Source organism: Herpailurus yagouaroundi, unplaced genomic scaffold, assembly GCF_014898765.1.
Source record: "Herpailurus yagouaroundi ecotype Mexico unplaced genomic scaffold, PumYag 28, whole genome shotgun sequence".
Classification (NCBI taxonomy): domain Eukaryota; kingdom Metazoa; phylum Chordata; class Mammalia; order Carnivora; family Felidae; genus Herpailurus; species Herpailurus yagouaroundi.
Window position 1 is genome coordinate 150,522,125 of NW_024412376.1, and position 22,332 is coordinate 150,544,456.

The following is a 22,332-nucleotide window of genomic DNA, read 5'->3' on the forward strand; positions in this document are numbered from 1 at the left end:
TAAATCCCTCATCATGCAGCATGGCCCAAGGGTGGTATCAGGTCTGTGGCTTAGCCAATTGGGCAAGGTCTCATGTCCTGGCTACGTCTACACTTCTAGATGCATAGGCTCGGCACAAACATAGCCTAGAATCATTTACTCTCATACTTGGGTGGTCGTGATAATATCATAAGGAACATGTTAAAAATATAGATTCCAATGTCTCATCCTAAAATGTGTATCCAGTAGATCCGGGCTAAAGTAAATGATTCTGTATTTTTAACACATGCCCCACGTGATTCTGATGCAGGTAGACCAGATCACAGACAATAATTTGACAAACACTGATCTAGATGCTGTTCGGTTGGTATCTACTTTGCCAACTTTAAGTTACAAAATTTAGTCTTTTTAAGGAACTGTGAAGTTGGCCTAAAAAAAGGATTCTTTAAACTGAGATCACATAAGCCAAGTAATCCAATGGCCACACACCAGAAAAATCAATGCAACCTTACCATGTTGATTGGTTCGTGGTCTGTACACACACACACACACACACACACACACACACACACACACACACTCACACCAGCCCAGTGACTCAACAGAGGCAGAGCTGTTAGAGCATTTCATCTCAGTCACTTAGTAAATGAATTATCAAGTATATCAGGGACATAATGTAAAGAAAATGTTAATGGGTAGCTCATTTGGTTAAGTGTCTGACCTCGATTGCAGCTCAGGTCATGATCTCACAGTTTGTGAGATTGGGCCCTGCGTCAGGCTCTGTACTGACAGCATGGAGCCTGCTTGGGATTCTCTTTCCCTCTCTCTCTGCCCCTCCCCTGATGGCACTCTCTCTCATTAAAAATAAATAAATAAAACTTAAAAAGCAAGAAAATGTTACACAGTTGAAGGCACCCATGAACTGCTGTAATCAAGTCACCTAATAGTTTTATGCCCACTAGTATAACAAAGAAATCTTTGTTATAGGTACCCTTTTCCAGGATAAGTCCTATATTAATATCTGTGAATATGGGCAAATGTTTGGTGGCCATGCACTTCCAAATTCTCAGATCTCACCCTGACAAATATCCTTACTTCCCCATAAGATTTCCAAGAGAGATACATGCAAAATACATAAGCAGGATTTTTAGCATAAAAGAACCACTAAATTACTAGCAGCATGAAATCTTCCTATTACTTCACTATGTTAAATGGCAGAATTAAAGCAAGTTTTCCTTTGATGGAGACCTAGGAGGGGCCTTAAATTCCCTCCCATTTACCACAAATCTAAATTTTGAGACAACTATACATAGTCAGATATGTGGCGGGATGGGGAGACAAGTAGGGAGAGAACACAGAAGGGAGCATTCAGAGAAGAGAAAATGAATGAGTAAATATGGTGTGTGGACCCTGACCTAGTTACCTACCTAGTCATATGCTAGGAGATACTAAAAATTAAGAAACCTTGGTTCTCAAGAATGAAGGGCCCTGCCTGGATCTGCTTATTATAGGAAGGGAAATCACAAGAGATAAGGAAAGATGCTGTTCCACCTATAAGGATGGTAAGCTTACCTGTAACAACAGTATGGCTCTAAGAAGTGCTTTGGTCTGTCATGCTATTAGTATGCTTCCTTGGTGTCAGGTACAAAAGGGATGGGGTAGTGGCAGTGGAAGAGAAATCCAAGTCTGCTGTGGCTATGATTTATCTGATAATTGGATTTCACATTGAAATGGCATGGTCACCCATAGCCTTTCAGACTCCTCTGTTAAGAACCCTGTCATTTCCACCTCCTATTTTGTGCTTTTTTAGGCTTTGAGGAGGCTGTGTTGGAATGCCTGAGCCACCATCGCCTAGGCAACGATTTGGTTACTTCCCTTGGTCTCAGTGCTTCGGAGTTGGGGTTGTGGTGGCGTTTCAGATTGTGGGAGCCTTGACTCCCAAGTTGTCCCATGATCCCAAGCAGCACCAGGAAAGTAAGCAATGAGATGTTCAGTCTGAATCGGAAACCCTTTGTATATGGCAGCCTTGCCTTTGTTGTTGCTGAGCTTGGAACTTTCCTTGCAGACCTAACCAAAATGTAACTTCAAGTACAAGATGAAAGTATTGATGTCCACTTTAATGGGGTAAAATTCTGAGGAATCTTTCATGCTTTGTTCTCAATCTGTAAAGAAGAAGGTGTTTTGGCTCTGTATTCTGAAATAGCTCCTGTTTTACTAAGACCGGCATCATATAGCACCATTAAAACTGGCACTTATTGGAGCCTGAAGAGATTATTTGTAGAATATTTAGAAGATGAAACTCCTCTAATTAATATGATCAGTGGGATGGTGTCAGGAGTGATATTTTCCACCATATCCAATCCACTGATGTACTAAAGGGTGAGATTTAGCTTTAAGTTTGTGTATTTTGCACAAAAATAAATTGATATTGGATTAAAGACCTAAATGTGAGAACTGAAACCATAAAAATCTTAGAAGAGACCACAGAGAGTAACTTCTCTGACATCACCTTCTTTCTAGAAATGTCTCCTGATGCAAGGGAAACAGAAGCAATAATAAACAATTGGGACTACATCAAAATAAAAAGCTTCTGCACAGCAAAGGAAAACAATCATAACTATTCAAGGCAACTTACTCAATGAAAGAAGATATTTGCAAATGGCATATCCAATAAAGGATTAGTATCCAAAATCTATAAACAACTTATAAAACTCAACATCCAAAAATGAATAATCCCATTAAAAAATGGACAGTAGACATGAATAGACATTTCTCCAAAGAAGACATGTAGATAGCTAACAGACACATGGAATGATGCTCAACATCAATTATAGTCAAGGAAATATAAATCGAAACCACAATGAGATATCACCTCACACTAGTCAAAATGGCTAAAATTAACAACACAGGAAACAACAGGTGTTGGTAAGGATGTGGAGAAAGGGGAACCCTCTTGCACTGTTGGTAGAAATGCAAACCAGTGCAGGCACTCTGGAAAACAGCATGGAGGTTTCTCAAAAAGTTAAAAAAATAACTACTCTACCATCCAGCAATTGCAGTGCTAATTCAAAGCACTAATTCAAAGAGATATATGCACCCCGATGTTTACAGCAGCATTATCTACAATAGCCACAAGATGGAAACAGCCCAAGTGTCCATCAACTGATGAATGGATAAAGAAGTGTGTGTGTGTGTATAATATATATATTATTATATATAAATATATATATGAGTATTTATATATATATGAGTATTATATATATAAATATATAAATATATATGAGTATTTATATATATGAGTATTATATATAAATATATATAATGGAATATTATATATATAATATATAGTACATTACATTATATATACTATAGTACATATGTGTATATATATAGTATATATATATGTATATATCACATATATACACATATATAATGGAATATTACTCAGCCATAAAAAAGAATGAAATCCTGCCATTTGCCATGCCATGGATGGAACTAGAGAGTTATTAGGCTAAGCAAACTAAGTCAGTCAGAGAAAGACAAGTACCATGATTTCACTTATATTTGGAATATAATAAACAAAACAAAGAGAGAGAGAGAGAGAGAGAAACCAAGAAACAGACTCTTAGCTACAGAGAGCAAGCTGATAGTTACCAGAGGGGAGGTAAGTGGGGGATGGGTTAAATAGGTTATGGGGATTAAGTCGTGCACTTGTGATGAGCACTGGGTGATGTATGGAAGTGTGGAATCATGATATTGTACACCTGAAACTAATATTACACTGTAATATTAACTGGAATTTAAATAAAAACTTAAAAACAAAACAAAACAAAACAAAACAAATGGCATGGTTAACCCGTTTCCTCATCTCTACCCACTTTTTAAATCTTACCCATCTTTTAGGGTTCACCTCAAACACATTCTTGTGCCTGACCCCGATGCAGGCGGTGCTTCCCCTGTGATCACGTGACACACACGTATACCATTCAGTTTGTCACCTCACCTACTGACAGATTATAAGTGATTATACTCACTAGAAAAAAGCCTAACCCTTATGTGAATTCACAGAATGATCAGAGGGATCTCAGAAATGTGGCTATGCCTGTCTTCCTAACTGGATTTTATGTTCCTTAAAGACTGCGACTTGGTTTTGATTATTTTTGCAATCTTTGTACCACCTATAATGTGTAATGCAAAAATTCCCTCACTAAAATTCAATTTACAAACTTTTGTAGTAACAAAGGTTTTAGCTTGGGCAAAAGTGAAGTAATCTCTCAGTCATCAACAGATGGTTGGGTATATGGTTCCCTAAGATGTGGCGATCGAGCCTCTCACTAATTAACTGCATGTCTGAAGCAGCATCATGTCATCAACTTATTTTTTATTTAAAAAAAAAAAGAAAGAAAATGCAAGCCTATTTGGGAAAAAATGTATGAGGATTAAAAAATCATAATTGGCTAACAGTCACAGTTCTTTAACAAAACTTTACACAAACATGCTGAGATTGCTTGTCAAGTATCCCAGGACTTCTGAACAAATAAGCTAATGAACAGCCTTTTGGATCCTGATTTGATCATAAGTTAAAGAAGATTTTCAACTACCTACTCAATGTAGTAAGGATTCAGTAATTTTTTTTTTTTTTGGCTACACAAAAGATTTTTTTTTTAATTTTATTTAAATCCAACTTAGTTAACATATAGTGCAATAATGGTTTCAGGAGTAGAATTTAGTGATTCATCACTTACATTATCATCCAATGCTCATCTCAACAAGTGCCCTCCTTAATGCCCATCACCCCACCCAACACCCCTCCAACAACCTTGTTTGTTTTCTATAGTCAATAAATTTTGATCTGATTTCATTTTAATTTCTTTGACTCCAAACTAAATTTTAAGCCTTTTGAAGGGAAGAGCCACATTAACTGCTTCTTTTACATCCTCTTCAAATGACCAAGCAAGGTGCTAAATAGCACGGTCAGCCATAGAAAGAGAACAAGTTAAAAGAATCATTATCAAAATAAGCCCATGGTGGGCACTTGGGTAGCTCATTCGGAGTGTCTGACTCGATATTGGCTCAAGTCATGATCTCGAAGTTGTGAGATCGTCTTCATTGGGCTCTGTGCTGAGCATGGGGCCTGCTTAGGATTTCTTTCTCTCCCTCTGCCCCCTCCCCTGTTCACGCTCTCTCTCTCCCTCTCTCTCTAAAATAAAAATTAGAAAAATAAAAACCCATCGTACATATATGTGTATGAGATTCTGCATGCTAACCTAGACTTGTTCCCTCCAAGAAAGCACCCCAGAAATGAAGGGAAAGGAAAAAATGTGGAGAGTATCTTCAGACACTTGTATACAGCAGAGTTTGTAGGTTCAGGTCAGACAGCCCGGTTTCTTCAGATGGAGGCACTTATTAAGTATATAACGTTGGGTAAGTCATAGAGCCATTCTGTGCCTTGGTTTGCACCTCTGTAAAATGAGGGTGACAACAATAGCAGGCCCCATGTCATATAGACACTCTGAGTCTTAAAAGAATGAGGAGTTTGAAAAATAGAGCCCACAGCCCAAATCTGCTCCACCACCTGTTATTTCTAAGATAAATAAAGTTTTATTGCAACACAAAGATACACACACACACACACACACACACACACACACACACACACACAAGTTAATGCATGTGAAGTGCTAAGTGTTTTTGCCTGTCCACTAGCAAATGCTCAGTGAGTGTTCGCTATTGTTTTTGTGGTGTTGGCAGACATAGACTGGAGTCCTGGTTCTGCTGTTCTTGAGACTTGCAATTTTGTGTTTCCTTATCTGAGAAAGGGAAATATTTAAATATTTAAACCATATGATCTCTAGTACTAATTCTAACTTGGGTTATTCAGTAAAGGACATACATACGGTATTTGAAAGAGAAATTTAGGCAAGGAAAAAGAACAGAGAAAATTATTTGACAGAAAGGATTCTTCCTTCTCTTATTATACCCAAAACCAAAAGCAGCTAAGATAGGGAACAGGATACAAGAAGAGATAGTGATAGCATAAAAAGGAAGAGGAGGCAATATTTCACTCAGGGCTCTATTGCTTTTATTAACTGAGAGACAAATTCACTCAGAACTTTTAATTCTTCAAATAACAGGCATCATAAACACCATTATCTGTTTGCTTGTGCCTGTAGCGTTTACTGTAATTCCTCAGATTAAAACCACAGCTTCTAATATTACAGGACAGGGATGGAGTGAGAAAGGCTTAATGCAATTCAAGATATTCAAAGGTAAAAAGCTGCAAATGAAAATTATCACAATGAGCAAGAATAAAATTATTATAAAACTGTCACATTTCTAATATTTCATATCACTTCTGACCATAAGCTCTGCAGCTATAAAAGCAATATCTTTTACTCCCCAGTGTGCAGTGGTGATGGTTCGCATTCTTCAAGGCTTATGATGTTAAAATGCCTTTAATTATGTTCCGGATAGCTATTCATAAGGCATCCTTAAACCTCTCCAAGGTCAGCGTCTTCCTTCTCACTGATTCTCAGATCATCACTCTATGATTCTAGCTTCACTGACACAATATTCATTTTATCCTGGGGAAAGACACAATTGCTGAATTGGTCACACTGGCATCCGGGACGGGAGCAAGAATTGTCCCAGAAGGTTCCTTTGCTGGGCACTTGATGTCTGCATTGGTCTCCTCTGCCATTCTTTAGAGGTCAGCCAAACAGAAAATTCAAACTGGTACTTAATGCAATTCAAAAGCCTAAGCACTGCAAACAGCCATCACCTTTTGGGGCCATTTGGAGACCCTGAGAATCAAGCAGATGGTAAGCGGCAGAGCCCCTTACAGATTTGTGTTTCTGGCGACACCTTGTAATGGGGAACATGAAAGTAATGTTGAGTTGCCAATCGCAGTGCTAGGTGAGCCCTTGAAAACTGAAAACCTAAGTCTATCCATAGTTTCTCCTGAACATAAGCAATTGCTGGCTGGGCTACATACAGTGATAGACTTTATTCTCAAGCCATTAATTTAAACACTCAGACTCCAAAACCCAAAAAAGAATCAACTTCATGGATCGTTGGCCTTGTTAACAAGTAGCAAATGGGGTAAGTTATATTTCAGGAGCACTGGCTCACCAAGTCCTTGTTAAGGGCACAGCAACTTTGGAAATGTCCTTGTTTTCAGGGATTTTCTTTCCGTTCACACACACACACACACACACACACACACACACACACACACACCTATACATCTGCTTCCTCTATGTGAAATTTCTATAAGCCCATGACAAACAAGTGGGAGCAGGGGAACCCAGAGCCCATAGCCATTCAGAAGAAAGACCAAGTACAGAATGGGATATGAAGTCATTTCCAGGGGCCACCCAGATAATGAGGCATGACTTCATTTTCTTTTAATAATTTGTACAATAATTTTACTGTGGGTTTTCTGCTTACACAGAGAAATCTAGGCCCATTATCATAAATCTGGACAGCAGAGATGCCATGGCATAAGTTCTACTACTCAGAGATGATCACTGATAATATTTTGGTCTTTTCACCTAATCTTATTTTCAAGCATTGTTGTATGGTCAATTTGTTTTATATCTGTTCATTTCTAGCCTACAGCTAATCATGATCTTTAATTAATTTTGCTTATTTATCAGTTTATTGTTTGTGACCCGATCCCTGCCCCCAAACCCTCCTCTTGCCCTAGAAAGTATGCTTCCAAAAGGATTAGAGTTTTGTCCTATTCCTTCATTTTGTAGAACCTGGGGACCACTTCAGCACTCAATAGATTATTGAATGCATGAATCAATTGAGATCAAATTGAGCATATAACATTAAATCTTATATTTCTCTCCCAACATCATAACAGTGTAATGAGCACATCTTGTGTGTCACTACACAATCCCCTCAGTCTTTCCACTCATTCCAAGTAGTACAGGAGTGTCTAGTTCCCTGTAGGCCTTCATGAAGTTCGTGCAAGAGCAGTTGGAGAACGCCTTACCCCCACTTGGCCTGGCCATAAAATATGAATTACTATGTCCTGTGTAATAATTTTAGTATTACTGAATGTTTTGGTGGTTTATAGTTTTCAATATTAAAAATAAAGTTATGATGATCATCTCCACATGCAAAGATTTTCCTCATTTAAGACATGGAATTAATAAATCAAAGATGAAAGGGTTTTTTTAACAACATATTGACCAATTACCCCCCAAAAGACTGTACCATTTTACACTTGCATAACAATACAGAAGCTGGTTCCTTTCATTGCAAGCTTACCAGTACCAAGTATTATCTGCATTGCTGTTTTGATAATTTGGTAAGTTGAATACAATTTTTTATTTTAATTTACATTTTTCGTATTTCTAGTATCCCCTCTTTTAGTAACTCTTATGGAAGATCAAGACTTTGCAGAATTTTGTGAGGAGTCAGACATACTCTACAACATGAGCCAAATCACCCTAGGAGATGGCCATTAGACCAAATGAAGGTTGGAGAGGAAATCTAAGGGAAGGTTTGAGTTGGAACAAGAAGGAGAAGGGAGCTGTTCAACTGAATAAACATGGGTGCCTATTCCCGGCCACATGGGAAGATAGTGGAGGTCCAGAGATGAAAAAAGACACAAAACTGTCATCTTGGAGCTACTAGTCTAGTGATCATGTTGAAGAGAGAACTGAATGCCTAAACTAAAGTCATCCTATAGAAAAATTATAGAGGAAGCTTTATTAATGTTTGGCTTCATTGGAAAGGGTAAAAATGAGTTCAAAATTCTCCCACAGCAAATTAGGGAAAGTGGATTATTTGGAATGCATTTAGATGGGCTATGAAAGAAATTACACAATGCTGGTGGTTTAGAGGTAGATGTACCTGGATTAGGTTCAAGTGATACCACATGGGGTAAATGATAATGCAATATTATAATAAGGAAACCCAAACGTAAGAATTAGCCAACCCTGGTTTCAAGACTAAATTCAATGGCTTCTAGGTTATGGCCTTGGACATGTTAATTTTTTTGGTCTTCTATTTTCTTATCTGTGGAATGAAGATGATAATACCTTCTTGACAGGGTTGTGATATAATTTTAAATAAGATAGTGCATGGAAGAGCCTAGCAAATCATAATGGTACAAAGTAAATAACTGATAAAAGTCATGAAGAAAAAAAAATGTTAAAGTTTTTTGAAGTCAAAGACAAAATTCTTCTGAAGACGAGAACTGTGTTTTGGTTACGTGAAATAGATCAGTGTCCCATTTGACCAGGAAGAGATAGGCCCAAGACCAGCATCTGAAAATGAAGAAAAGGTTGTAAAATATAGAAACTATGAAGAAAGTAAGAAGTAACAACCAAACAGTAACAGTAAGAACCACAACAAAATGCTGATAAAAGAAACTGTCCCAATAACTTTTTTTCAAAAATGAAGGATATGAAATAATAAGTAACCAAAGCTACTTGCTACATGTTAATAATACTATATGGTATACTTGAAATATTGCTAAGAGAGTAAATCTTACATGTTCTCATTACCAAAAAAAGAAAAAAAAAATCTTAACCTGTATGAGGTGATGGATGTGTTAATTAAATTGACTGTGGTAATCATTTCACTACGTATGCATGGATCAAATCATTACATTGTCCTCCTTAAATACACACAATTTTTATTTGTCAATTACATCTCAGTGAAGCTGGAAAAAAACAAAAGTGACTTTTTCCTACCTGCTCACAAAATTGGATGTTGTCACTCTTTATTTTTTTTTTTTTATTTTTCTAACCTTTATTTATTTTTGAGAGACAGAGCACCAGTGGGGAAAGAGCAGAGAGAGAGGGAGACACAGAATCCACAGCAGGCTCCAGGTTCTGAGCTGTCAGCACAGAGCCTGATGCGGGGCTCGAACTCACGGACCGTGAGATCATGACCTGAGCTGAAGTCAGACGCTTAACCGACTGAGCCACCCAGGCGCCCCAAACCTTTATTTATTTTTGAGAGACAGAGCACCAGTGGGGAAAGAGCAGAGAGAGAGGGAGACACAGAATCCACAGCAGGCTTCAGGCTCTGAGCTGTCAGCACAGAGCCCGATGCGGGGCTCAAACCCACAGATCCTGAGATCAAGACCTGAGCTGAAGTCGGCACCTAACCGGACTGAGCCCCCAGGCACCCCTAATGTTGTCACTCTTTAAATTTTGACAATAAGGTTTGAAAAATGTTGTATTTAATAACTATACATTTGCACATTTTGATATTAGTGGGGTTGTAGACCTTCTTCACATTGAAATAGTAAAAATTCTCTCTTGAAAAAAAAAGGTGTTTGTTGGAGGAGGCTGAGATGTAACCCCTCCTTTTATATCCAAAACTTCAACAAAATAAACACCCCATTATGGATGTGTTCATTAACTTGATTGGGGGAATCGTTTCATAATGTATGTGTGCATCACATCATCACATTGTATACTCTAAGTATATCACAATTTTACTTGTCAGTTATACCTGCATAAAGTTGGGCAAAAAACAGATTCCTCTAAAACACTTTGCTATCCACATAGTCTAATACCAAATGTATTAACTATTTTGTTTATATGGATTTAAGATTACTAGCAGCTCTCTTTTCTTCTGTAGTTATGACTGCTTTCCTGGTGGGGTGGGAGGTAAAGTGCTGTGTGTGTTAGATTGAGAAATAAAAAAGTACATATCTAAAATGTCTTATCTACTAATCTTTGCATGTGAATCCAATGCCTTCTCCTCAAGTGAAGTTCTTACAGTTGGCTTCCCTGCCATCTTTCTTACAAAAACTGTACCTGTAATGCCTATAATGCAGCATTAGTTTTCATTTTGGTTTCTCTAAAGTGGAGCAATAAATTAAAGACAAAATAATAAGTAAAGGCAAAATACTCTGAATGTATAATTCTTCTTAGTTCTTACAATTTTTTGGAAAACTTTTACTGTTGTTTTTCCCAGGTTTAATTTAATGCTGTTTTATTAAACACCTCTCCTTTACTGAGGCTTGCCATCATTGTTTCGTAATAAACAAAAGCTCTCTTACAGAACTATTTAATCAGCTAGGATAATATTTCAATAAATTAAATAGTTATACTAAAAAAATCTCTGATAAGCAACACATCTAATTTTGGTAAGCATACAACTTCTCTTGTAGAAGTATATGTGCATGACTTAAGTGACCTGAAGTGACTTATTTCTAGCAATATGGCAAACTGGGTAATTCTAAACAACCTTCCTGACTAAAGCAGATAAGTGGTGGATAAAATATATATTCAATCTTCAAAAGGCATTGCTGAGTTAGCACAAAAGGAAGTAATTTATAGAAGTCAAAGAAAAAATGGAACTAGGAACTTTGATGGATAAGAGGATACCAAAATCACATTGTATGTAGAGGTTTCTGGTAAACCCTAGAGTTCATGAGCTTCTGTTTTGATGCTGGAAAAGGTGCAGGGGAATGGAGCTAAAATCTAGGATCTTCCAGGGGTTCCTGGATAGATCAGTCAGTTAAGACCCCCAACTCCTGATTTTAGCTCAGGTCATGATCTCAAGGTCCTAAGATTGAGCCCCGTGTGGCCATGAGATCAAGCCCCATGTTAGGCTCACTGTGGAGCCCAGAGCCTGCTTTGGATTCTCTCTCTCCCCCCCTCTCTCTCTACCCATTCCCTGCTGGTACACGATCCTTCTCTCTCAAAATAAATAAATAAAGTTAAAAATCTAGGATCTGCCAAAGGATGGAGCTTATGAAGGCAAACTCCATGAGGTGCAGCCCCTAATAGCTATACATTGAAGGAAAAAGAGACATAAAAATTGTGTTTATCAATTTATTGCATTTATTGATTCTATGCTAAGTGAAGAAAAAAAATTCCATTTGAGAATTTGCCATCATTAAACAATCATTGCAGAAGTATACAATTCAAATTCATGCTTTCATTTTAGTAAAAAACAAAATCTACACTGAAGTAAAGTGGTCCTGGGTTACTAAAGCTGCCAAATATCATGAACACATACAAATGTCTTTTGGAGGAATCCAACTACAACCTAGTCCTCAAGAAATTCTCACAAGGTGCCAATTAAAATGAGTAGCTTGTGGCCTAAAATCACAAAACACAAAAGGAAACACAAAAAGTGACCACCAGCAGGAACAAAGAGATGAATATCAGAAGTGAAAGCCTTCAGTGATTGCAATAATCAGACAGAGTATAAAATATACAAATTCAATATGTTTAAAAAAAATAAAAGAGAAGCTTGAAAATACAGGCAGAGAAGAGAAATTACAAGGAACAACTAAGTATATTTAGAAACACTCAAATTACATTCACATACATTAAAAATAAATTAATTAAAATTAAACATAAAATGAGTAAATAGGAAATTGGAGACAACACTTAAGAGTTTTAGTGAACTGAAAGAAAGATCCAAATAAATGATCTAGAATGCATCTTTGAAAGAAAAGTGACTGAAAACATTAAATAGGGTAAGATACATAGAGGATAGAGGGATAAATATCTGGCATAAACCTTAATTGGTGATCCAGAAAGAGACTGTATTAGTCAGAATAGGCTAATCTATGGCACAACAAAAAGTAAACTCCACATTTTAGTAGCCTAACAAAACAAATGTATTTCTCACTCATATAAAGTTCAGTGTGTATCAGGCAAACTTTCAGGGAAATATCTCCTCCACAGCAGTGGAATCTTGTGCATCTTCCACCTCAATAAGTGGTTTGCTGCCAAAGGAGAAGACAAAGCTGAACATTAACAGAAGAGGCATCAATGATACCGAGAATACATAGCATTATCTCTGTTTCTGTTTGCCCTCCAGTCATAAAATCACTCCATTCTTCTACCCACACACAGAACATACTCAACCCCAACCCAAAGGCCCATCTGTCATTGCCCTCAGCTCGAAATCCAAGAATTCTGAGCGAGAGTCACTTAGTCTTTCCAAACATGGCTTCTCTTCTCATGAGATCTATGAAGTCACCATTATGCCACACCTCACCTAATCGACTGTGAAACAGGAACAAAATAGTTACAGTAAAGATTCCCATTTGAAAAGGAAATGAATGGGAGACATATAATATAATATACCCTTCACTGAAATCCACTGGACAGACACTGTGCGTGCTCCTTACTCAAGGGAGATCTTCTTTAATTAACCTCTGATTCTCCTCTTCGGAGGAATCTTTGTCCATTGGTTTCATGTCCCATGGTGTCATTCTCTGTCAAGTTATTCCTTTTTAATTAGTATCCTTGACCACATCTAAAATGAGCTTTGGGAATCATTCACTGTTGTGGTCTGCACAGGTTTCAAAACTGACTTTCTGTTTATTGAAAATTGGAACCCAATGGTTGTTTCAAATCTTAAAAGTCATATGTTTTGTTTTGTTTTTTCAAATCCAGACTCAGAGTTTTTTTGTCATTATAGGTTTCCTAAAAACTTATTAACTTTCTGAACTATTTGCTTCCAGTCAGTTACATGTGCCAGTAATGACACCAGAGGTACTCTTAAAGACATTGTTTTTAGATATGATTTCTTCTTTTATTCTCTTGTCCCTCATACTTCTCTGTCTTGATTTAATGGGAGGTACTTTAAGGCTATCTGGAGCAATGAAGGGGGTGGAGGTGGGGGTTGGGTCATTTTATCTATTGGTAGGTTTTGCTAGTTGCCATTTTTAGGTCTTTTGACTTTCTCAATTCTATAGGGTTCTGAGTTTCTATTCCCTATTATTGTGCAAACTGACCTTATCTCTCTTGAACAAATCCCTTTTTAAAAAATGTTTATTGGGGCGCCTGGGTGGCTCAGTCGGTTGAGCGTCCGACTTCAGCTCAGGTCACGATCTCGCGGTCCATGAGTTTGAGCCCCGCGTCGGGCTCTGGGCTGATGGCTCAGAGCCTGGAGCCTGCTTCCGATTCTGTATCTCCCTCTCTCTCTCTGCCCCTTCCCCGTTCATGCTCTGTCTCTGTCTCAAAAATAAATAAACGTTAAAAAAAAATTTTTTTTAATGTTTATTAATTTATTTTGGGGATAGAGAGGAGAGAGAAAGCATGAGCAGGGGAGGGGCAGAGAGAGGTAGAGAAAGAATACAAGGCAGGCTCCATGTTCAGCACAGAGCCCAAGGCGGGGCTCAATGCCATGACCATAAGATCAAGACCTGAGTCAAAATCAAGAAACAGGCACTAAACCAACTGAGCCATCCAGGCACCCCTGAACAAATCCCATGTTAATAACATTGTCACAGGCTGGGTTCTCCAGAAAGTAGATGCCGATGTTGGGGTTAGTGTACAGGATATTTGTTAAGGACCTTGGGATCAGCATCTGTGAAAGAGAAGAAAAGATAGGAGGACTGAGAAATTGAGATATGGAGGCCCATGACAGCTTCAGCCTACCCCACAGGGAACTTGGGCACTAAAATTGTCCGAGACGATTGTCACAAACTGGGCTAAAATGGCTAGATGTTTATGCATCTGTTCTGATCAATCGCTGGACTGTTGCACCTTTGTGAAAGCTGACTAACTGCAGCCAAGTAATTCTGTGAAGAGGCTGTTATCTGATGGGTCCTGTTAATGGAATTTCCAGAAACAGAGGAGTAAGTCCTTCTGTGAAGAGAGATCTAGACAAAATATCTTGTCCATCCCCATCCACTCCTGTGTTTCTCGACTATGCTTCTTAGCATGTTGAGTAGCCGATTTTCAACAATTCTGGTAGGTCTCTCTTCCTGGGGAAAACTTAGTACAAAAAGGTGAGTGGAAAAAACAGACAACTCCCACCATTGCAGATGGTCTCTGGACCACAACTGATATTCAGTGTCTCCATCCTCCACTAGATGATACAATGAATAGATTACATGGTTGTAAACCCACTTACACATTTCCTTGTTGTATATGCGCCCCCTGGTCTGACACAATACAACGTGGGATAAACCAGTGAATCAAAGATCTATAAACCCTTCAATAGTGGTGCTGGTTGAGATCCTGAAAGCAAGACAGGAAAATGCACACACAGAATATGTATCTGTTCCTGTGAGAATTAATCACTGTACCTTTAATGATAAGAAAGAGGCCAATAGGGGCGCCTGGGTGGCGCAGTCGGTTAAGCGTCCGACTTCAGCCAGGTCACGATCTCGCGGTCCGTGAGTTCGAGCCCCGCGTCGGGCTCTGGGCGGATGGCTCAGAGCCTGGAGCCTGTTTCCGATTCTGTGTCTCCCTCTCTCTCTGCCCCTCCCCCGTTCATGCTCTGTCTCTCTCTGTCCCAAAAATAAATAAATGTTGAAAAAAAAAAAAACATTTTAAAAAAGAAAGAGGCCAATATAGTCACTTTGCCCCTAAGGTGACTCATTGGTCTCCTCAAAAAATGGTGCTGCATCTGGAGCCCTTCAATGGTATCTATTATTGATCAATCGGACATTTAGCAGTGGCAATAGCTACATCAGCTTTGGTAAGTTTACCTTCATGTTGTTGACACCATGCGTGGCCTCCATCACTGTTACCATGACCACCTCAATCATGTGTGCCTCATACCAGCACTGAGGAGGTCAATGACAGAAAAGTCATTCGAATACTTGGTTGTGTAGTATCTCTTTCATGAAGGATATTCTCTGATGGGTATTAATATGTCCTAATAAAGATATTTACCCTTAGCACCCACCCCCATATGTTCATCCACATGCTGCTATCCCAGATCACCCTGTTCCTGGTCTTTCACTCTTTCTCATTTCAGATGTCTGACCAACTGTCAAGGATATTCACATCTGCACTTGAATCCATATATATTTTAACCTGAGGTAGTAACTCCTCTGAATACAAAAGTTGATGACCAAGTGTGCCACTAATATGTCTGCCAAACCTTCCACCCACCTTCTTTTGTCCATAATTCAGTCACATACTCCTAACCTAATTGAAAGAGGGGCTAGACCAGCTACTCTTATTCTGTGCCTGGAGTGTTCAAACATTGTCTCTGCCACAGAGATTAACATAGAATGGAGAAAAGGTAACGTTCAAGTCAAGAATGGTTGAGAATTTTCCAGAGCTATGTAAAGACACCAATTCTCAAAACTAGGAATTACAACAAATCCCAAGAGCGTTAAATAAAAAGAAACCACACCTCAGTCATCATCATAATACTGAAGAACACCAAAGTAAAAGAGGTCTTAAAAGATAGAGTGCCCACAAAGGAACAGAAATTAGACTGATTGATGACTTATCTCAATAGCGATAACCAAAGCCAGATTATATTGGAATAATGCCACTAATGTTATCAGAAAAAAAGATAGTTGAACTAGTGTTCAAGAAAGAGGATAAAGACATTTTCAGATAAATAATATGTGAGTAGCTAACCTAGCACAGATCCTGCCTGGATTACAGTCTATAGGGATACACTTTAAACAAAAGGAAAATGATCGCAGAACACCTGAGATAGAATGGTGAGCAAAAAATACGTAAGTAAATGAATAAGATTGAGAAATATGTGGGCAAATCTAAGTCAACATCGACAATTCAAAAGAACTACAATAATTTTTAACTGTTGGAAAAAAACTAGGAGAGAGTTAAAATAAAGAATAACAATAAGACTTAAATTGAGGGGAAAAGGTGATTAAGTATTTAGGGTCCTTGAATGTCTGGGAAGATGATAAAGTGGTGGTGGTGGTCGTGGTAGTTGAACAAGTCTGTTAAAGGCGTTAGAGTAACAAAAAAATACATTAAGCACATAACATCCAAACATATAAAAGGAAAAAAGAAATGAGAAAAAGATGATACATATAATCATATTATTTTACCAACATATAGACTGGGAAGCAGCAAAATGAAACAGTATATTTTTAGGTGTACATATCAAACCATAAAGGAAATTTAGACAGTAATTTAGAGAAGATTCAGGATAGTGGTCACCCTGGGGAGAGTATGCAGGGAGGGGGAGCACCAAAAGGAATGCAAAAGGGAGGGTGGGAGAGGATTAGGGGAACCTGGGTTTCTATTCTTAAAGCTAGACAGTGAGTACCCAAGTATTTATTTTATTATAATCTTTTAAAGGAATCAAAAATGTTTTAAATACTCTTTTCCATGTATATTTCATCAAAAAATAAATCTACTAAAATAAAGGTAAGGATGTGAGTTGAGGGATGTGTTAATTAACTTGATTATTGAAATCATTTCACAATGTATCTGAGCATCAAATCATCACGTTGCATGCTTTGAATATATTACAATTTTATTTGTCAATTATACCTCAATAAAAACTGAAAAAAAAAGCAATAAGTAAATAAGTGAACAAATAAACAATGAAAATGACTTGCCAATTCTGAGTGTGCAAAGTGCCCATGACTATTAATCATTATAGGTTGTCAGCACATATATTTTAGAGAAGGAATGGACAGTGTCAATTAAGGCAATCAATCAATCCAGAAAAACATTAATCCAGCAATTTGAGTAAGTAGAAATCAATTAAGAGTGGTTCCACTCTGGGTATATAAAACTATTTGGATGTGCTCTCCCTGGAGAAGAGAGGAGAGAAGAAAAGTACTCCTAGTTTGGTTACTCAGAAACTACTCTTGAGTATTGGGTCTGGGTTTGTCTGACTGCAATGCGTTAGATTCTATATGTGCTAATGGCATAATATGGTATGCATACTGAATTTCACACTTTATGGGCTATATCTCTTTCTATACAGCTTTTGTTCCTCCACGGAAAGTATAGCAACAGGTTATTGGTTAACCACAACAACAAAAAAGATAGTTAATAAGGCTTGTATTTCCTCTAAAGTTGCTTGAATAGTGTCTGCTCAGTTCCCTGAAGAAACTAGGATAAAATAATGGTATACCTTTTAATAAAATATGCAGGGAGTTTGAACATTAAAACTGCCATTATTAGTATTACCATTATCAGTAGAAAAGTTGTATACCTAATTCTCCATACATTATGCTAAAAAATTAAAGCATTATATCTAATGCAATGTCAAACACAGTGTTAATATAAAAACTAACTACAGGAAAGTACAAATGTGAAAGAATGGAATTCTAAATGAACAGATTAGAAAGATGGTAGCAAGAAGATATCCTCAGCTTCTAGAATCAGCACAGAGGGTTTTCTAATGCAGCACTCTGAAAAATAATTCATTCATGGAAGTTCTACCTGTCATCACTTACATTTTCACAAATGATACGTAAAATGACTAGTTGTTAAAATGCAATATTGACATCAGGTTGATAATGAATCAACAACCAAGAAATGCCCAGGAGTGTATTCATCCAAACTATCATAATTGGCCAGACCCTGTGATTTGTCAGAGAGAAATGTGAGAATAAAACAATCAGGATCCCTGCCTCTTTGGGCGAGTGAAGCAAACAGGTAAAGTGAGTCCCTTGTTTCCATTTCCCTGTATCTTAGTAGGTGCTTACTCAAATGTTAGCTAACTTATGGTTGGGTAGCAGGTTGAGTAAAAGTGCTTTCAGAATACCAAGGAGCAGGAAATATTTGAGCTGAATCTTTAAGGAAGGACAGGATATTTCCAAGAAGAGAGATATTCCACTAACAGAGATCAATGGAAAGAAAGATGGGTTTTTTTCCCTCCAAAATGTAAGATAACACAGGGCTAGACGGACATGTAAGCGCTGAAGGATTCCGAGTGCCTGTAACAGAGGCTGAGAGTGGAGATGAGATTGGGCGGTTGACTGGACCATGTATGAACGGCATCTATTCCAAAGTAGTTTGTACTTTCTCCTACAGAAGATACAAGGCCTTCAGAGGTTTGCATGCAGGAAGCAGGCATGCAGGTTTTATTTCTCTAAGGAGGAGAGCTCCTGCAGCATAACAGAATGGCTTGGGTGAAGTGGGCCATGCTGTAGGCCCTGAGTCAGTGACCACTTGTGTGTGATGGAAGGTGTCCAGGTGGTGGAAACCTAGTGGGAAAGGCAGGTAAAATCAGGGGATGGATAACTGCTATATGAAGGGTAAGTGTTGTGATAAAAATATACACAGTGGTGCTTTGGAAGTACACAGGAGGGCTACCTACTTCACGGTGGAGAAGTCAGGGAAGGCTTCTAGGAAAAAGTGAGACTAGGAAATCAGGAAATAAAGGCAAATAATGTACTCTAATAAATTGCTCAGGACACAACCATTATGTTAAGAGATCATAACGGATTCTTATCCAGTGGCATGCATTTTGGGGAACATGGCAAGTATACATATGAAAGTAATTAATGTAATAAATGAATAAAATCATAAGAACAGCATTTCATCTTCCTAAGCACAAGGAATGTTTAACTGATTAATCATGCACAGTGAACATTTATCAAGGGCTACACATCAGAGAAGCTTCAAGAGAACCTTCAGGAGTGCCAGAATTGTATCCAATGAGATTCCCACCTTGGCAAGGGGTTAGAATGGGTCCCATTTCCCTGAGTCTCTTTCAATACTGAGGTTCCATTTCTGCCACCTTCTAGCTCAAGAAGCTTATAACCTAATTGATGAGGCAGACTTTTCATGCCAGAAAAGAATAAAGCTAAAACAAGGCTTATACAAAAGTAGGAGTAAGTAGTTTGGCGCAAGCCGAAACCTCATGGCGTTTCTGAGAGATGAGTGGAGAAACCTGGACTAACGAATTCCAGACAGAGGGGACTTCCTGGGCAGAGGGCCTAGGGATATGCAGAACCACGGCTTTCTCTTTTCTTTCTTCCTTCCTGCCTCCCATCCTTCTGCCACCCCTATCGTTCCTTCTGTCAATAGGTATTTACTGAACCTAGAATTTCTCTTCTAATCAAAACGTATTTCTTCGCTGCAAGTTGTTTGTGGTTCCATGAAGGGACACCAAAATGAGAAAACCTACCCTCCCCTTCTTCCCTCCTAAATCTAATTCCATCTTCTGGAGACAGGAATAGGGCATTGACCAGGGAATATATCCCCAAAAAAGTGGTGCCCAAACTAAATCATGAAGGAGCCCAGAAGATACTCCAGGTGGAAAAATAGGTCACACCAAACCAAACTACAGAGTGTGGCATGTTCCAGGAACTACTACTAGGATCCAACTAGGGCAGAAGCTTAGGGTAGTGAAGAGGGGTGAGAGGTAGAATCTGAGGAATCGTGCAATAATGACTCTCAGGACGGCAGACAGACCTGGCTCATGGCAGGAACCGTCAGAGATAAGGTTGAATAGGTCATCTAAGGTCCTGTTGACTGGAGAACAGAAACGAACTTGACAGAAACAGGCTCCTGCTAGCCTTCAGAACTGTGTTTGCTAAGCAGTTTTGCACACTTGAAAGCAATCTGGGTGCATATAGGCCTCCTGACTATAGTTTGTGTTACCTGTAATTATTATTAATTAAGGCAGAGACTCATGTCTATGAAAGTAGTGTGGAAATCTGCAGGGTTCATTTTTGTATTTGTCAACTTTTATTTGAAAACAGCAGGTGAAATTCTGATTTGAGCAACGTTTAGCCTCAAACTATCATGCAGATTGTTTTGGTATCCATGTAATTGCAAAAGACTGCTTTGGTCGAAGCTCCTGAACACTTTTTATTGCTAATTTTGGCAATAAACCTGTTAATTAGTTAATTGTAAAACATTAGTGAATCAAGCAAAAAGAATCCATCTGTTTATAAAATTTCAAAGATCTCTTCTGGGCATAACATTTAAAAACAAGAGCTGGCTTGCACTCTATTGCCTACTAACTACAGACCATCTCTTTGGAATATTTGTACAGTCTCCACTAGGACTAAGAGGTGATATTTTAATGCAACCATTTGCCATATTTGAAGGCAATTTTGTGGGTACATGGTGCTGCATACCATGTGTTTCAGGGACTGTTAGAAAATGAAAAATTAGTGAGGGATACACAACTTTTTCATTGATATCCCAAGCTGAACCTAGAAATAATTAGCCAAGCAGGAAAAGAAAGCAGAAGGACACTGCACACAGGAAAACACAGTTATAAAAGCAAGTCAGAAAAACAACAACAGAGGACTGCAAAAATTCCTAACGAGGAGAACCAGCAGTGCACACAGAACAGGGCAACAGAGAAGACTGGCGAGTTGGACAGGGTCCAGACTGTTACAAACTTAAATTTCCATAAAGAAGAAACCTCCTGCAACGTTACTAACATAGTGTGGGGAATCCACTGAAAATCTTCCATCTAGTGAGTGTGGTAAAGAATTGGTTTTTAGGAGTATGATGAAAAACGTTGTGCATCTTTCACTTGGAAAACTGGGAGGATCCTAAGGTCTTCCTTGTCCTAGCTCCCAGAGGCAAGTGTAGTGGAAAGCCTCGAAAAAGCCTGGGCACCCAAAAAGGAAGTAAGAGAAAAGGTCACCACACTAAGAGCCAGAGATGTGGGTTCTAGTTTCAGCCCCATACTGACTAGCTGGGTAGCAAACGCATGGAGTTCATCTTCCCTGAAGCTCTGCTTTTCTTTCTAATTGGCAAAGTTGTATGGGGACACATTTAGTCTGGGTTTGGAGGAATAGATGATACGGTTCCATCCACAGTCCCTTCTGTGTATAGCTCAGTTATTGATAGCCATCAGAATATAGAGATGGCTTTAAGGAATTCCTCCCACCCAAAACAATCTGATTCCCTGACATGAAGGTACAGGGCCAGAGGCCATATCACAATATGGGCAAAGGCACCCAAAACTGGAAGTATGGAGGTTTCGGGGAAGAAACAAGGTTTGGAATATAAAACTACTAGCTGCTAGTCCGTGGTCTAAAATCACACATAGATGATGTGGTTTTGATGGAAACCCAATTATAATGGAAGTTACTACATTTGTTATAATCTGAATTTTTTGTTCTGACTTGTAACTTAATATCCGAATTATTTCCATTGATATTTTTATTGCCGATATTCATAGTTTTTTTTATTCCATTAATTATCTGAATTTGCTCTTGGATCTTTAATAAATAAATTTAACGATAACAAACGTACTGTGCCAGTATATAGTCATAAAAATCACTTGTTCTCTTTCTACATCCCCAAACATCTTAAATATCCTTCTAATATGCAGTTAAAACGAGTACAGAGTTGGCTTCTGGAGAAGAGGGTCAAAGGACCCCAAATTCTCAAACATTCTTTCATTTACGCTTTCCTTTGCTGTGGACTTCCTTATGTCTTGATGCAACTAGCTGTTTCAACATTACGAGGGTCCCAGCCACCAATAATTCCAATGCTCGTGTTTCTGCCTCATCCTAGATTACCTAGTTGTAAGTCAGAATTCCATTTATTTCTTTATATTAAGACCTGGCTTTAATATTCTCACCTGGGGGGGGGGGGGTCCCAGTGGCTATCTATTATTAAGTACTCTGATTTGCTCATGAAATCCTCACTTAAATATTCAACAAAACTTGAAGAAGTTAAGGTATCAGGATATGATGAA

The 22,332-nt window shown here is 38.3% G+C and overlaps 1 protein-coding gene and 1 pseudogene across 1 annotated transcript in view; one reads left to right on the top strand and one right to left on the bottom strand.

Annotated features, from left to right (window-relative positions):
* Positions 1–1,811: 1,811 nt before the first annotated feature.
* LOC121042317 (brain mitochondrial carrier protein 1-like) lies at positions 1,812–2,355 on the top strand (annotated as a pseudogene).
* Positions 2,356–14,180: 11,825 nt separating this feature from the next.
* The window catches only part of LOC121037505 (cytosolic beta-glucosidase), a 134,794-nt gene continuing 126,642 nt past the window's right edge, over positions 14,181–22,332 (bottom strand). Inside the window, exon 5 of the mRNA XM_040486947.1 lies at positions 14,181–14,289. Coding sequence (XP_040342881.1) covers positions 14,249–14,289 — 41 coding nt within the window. The 3' untranslated portion in view covers positions 14,181–14,248. The remainder of the gene's footprint in view (positions 14,290–22,332) is intronic.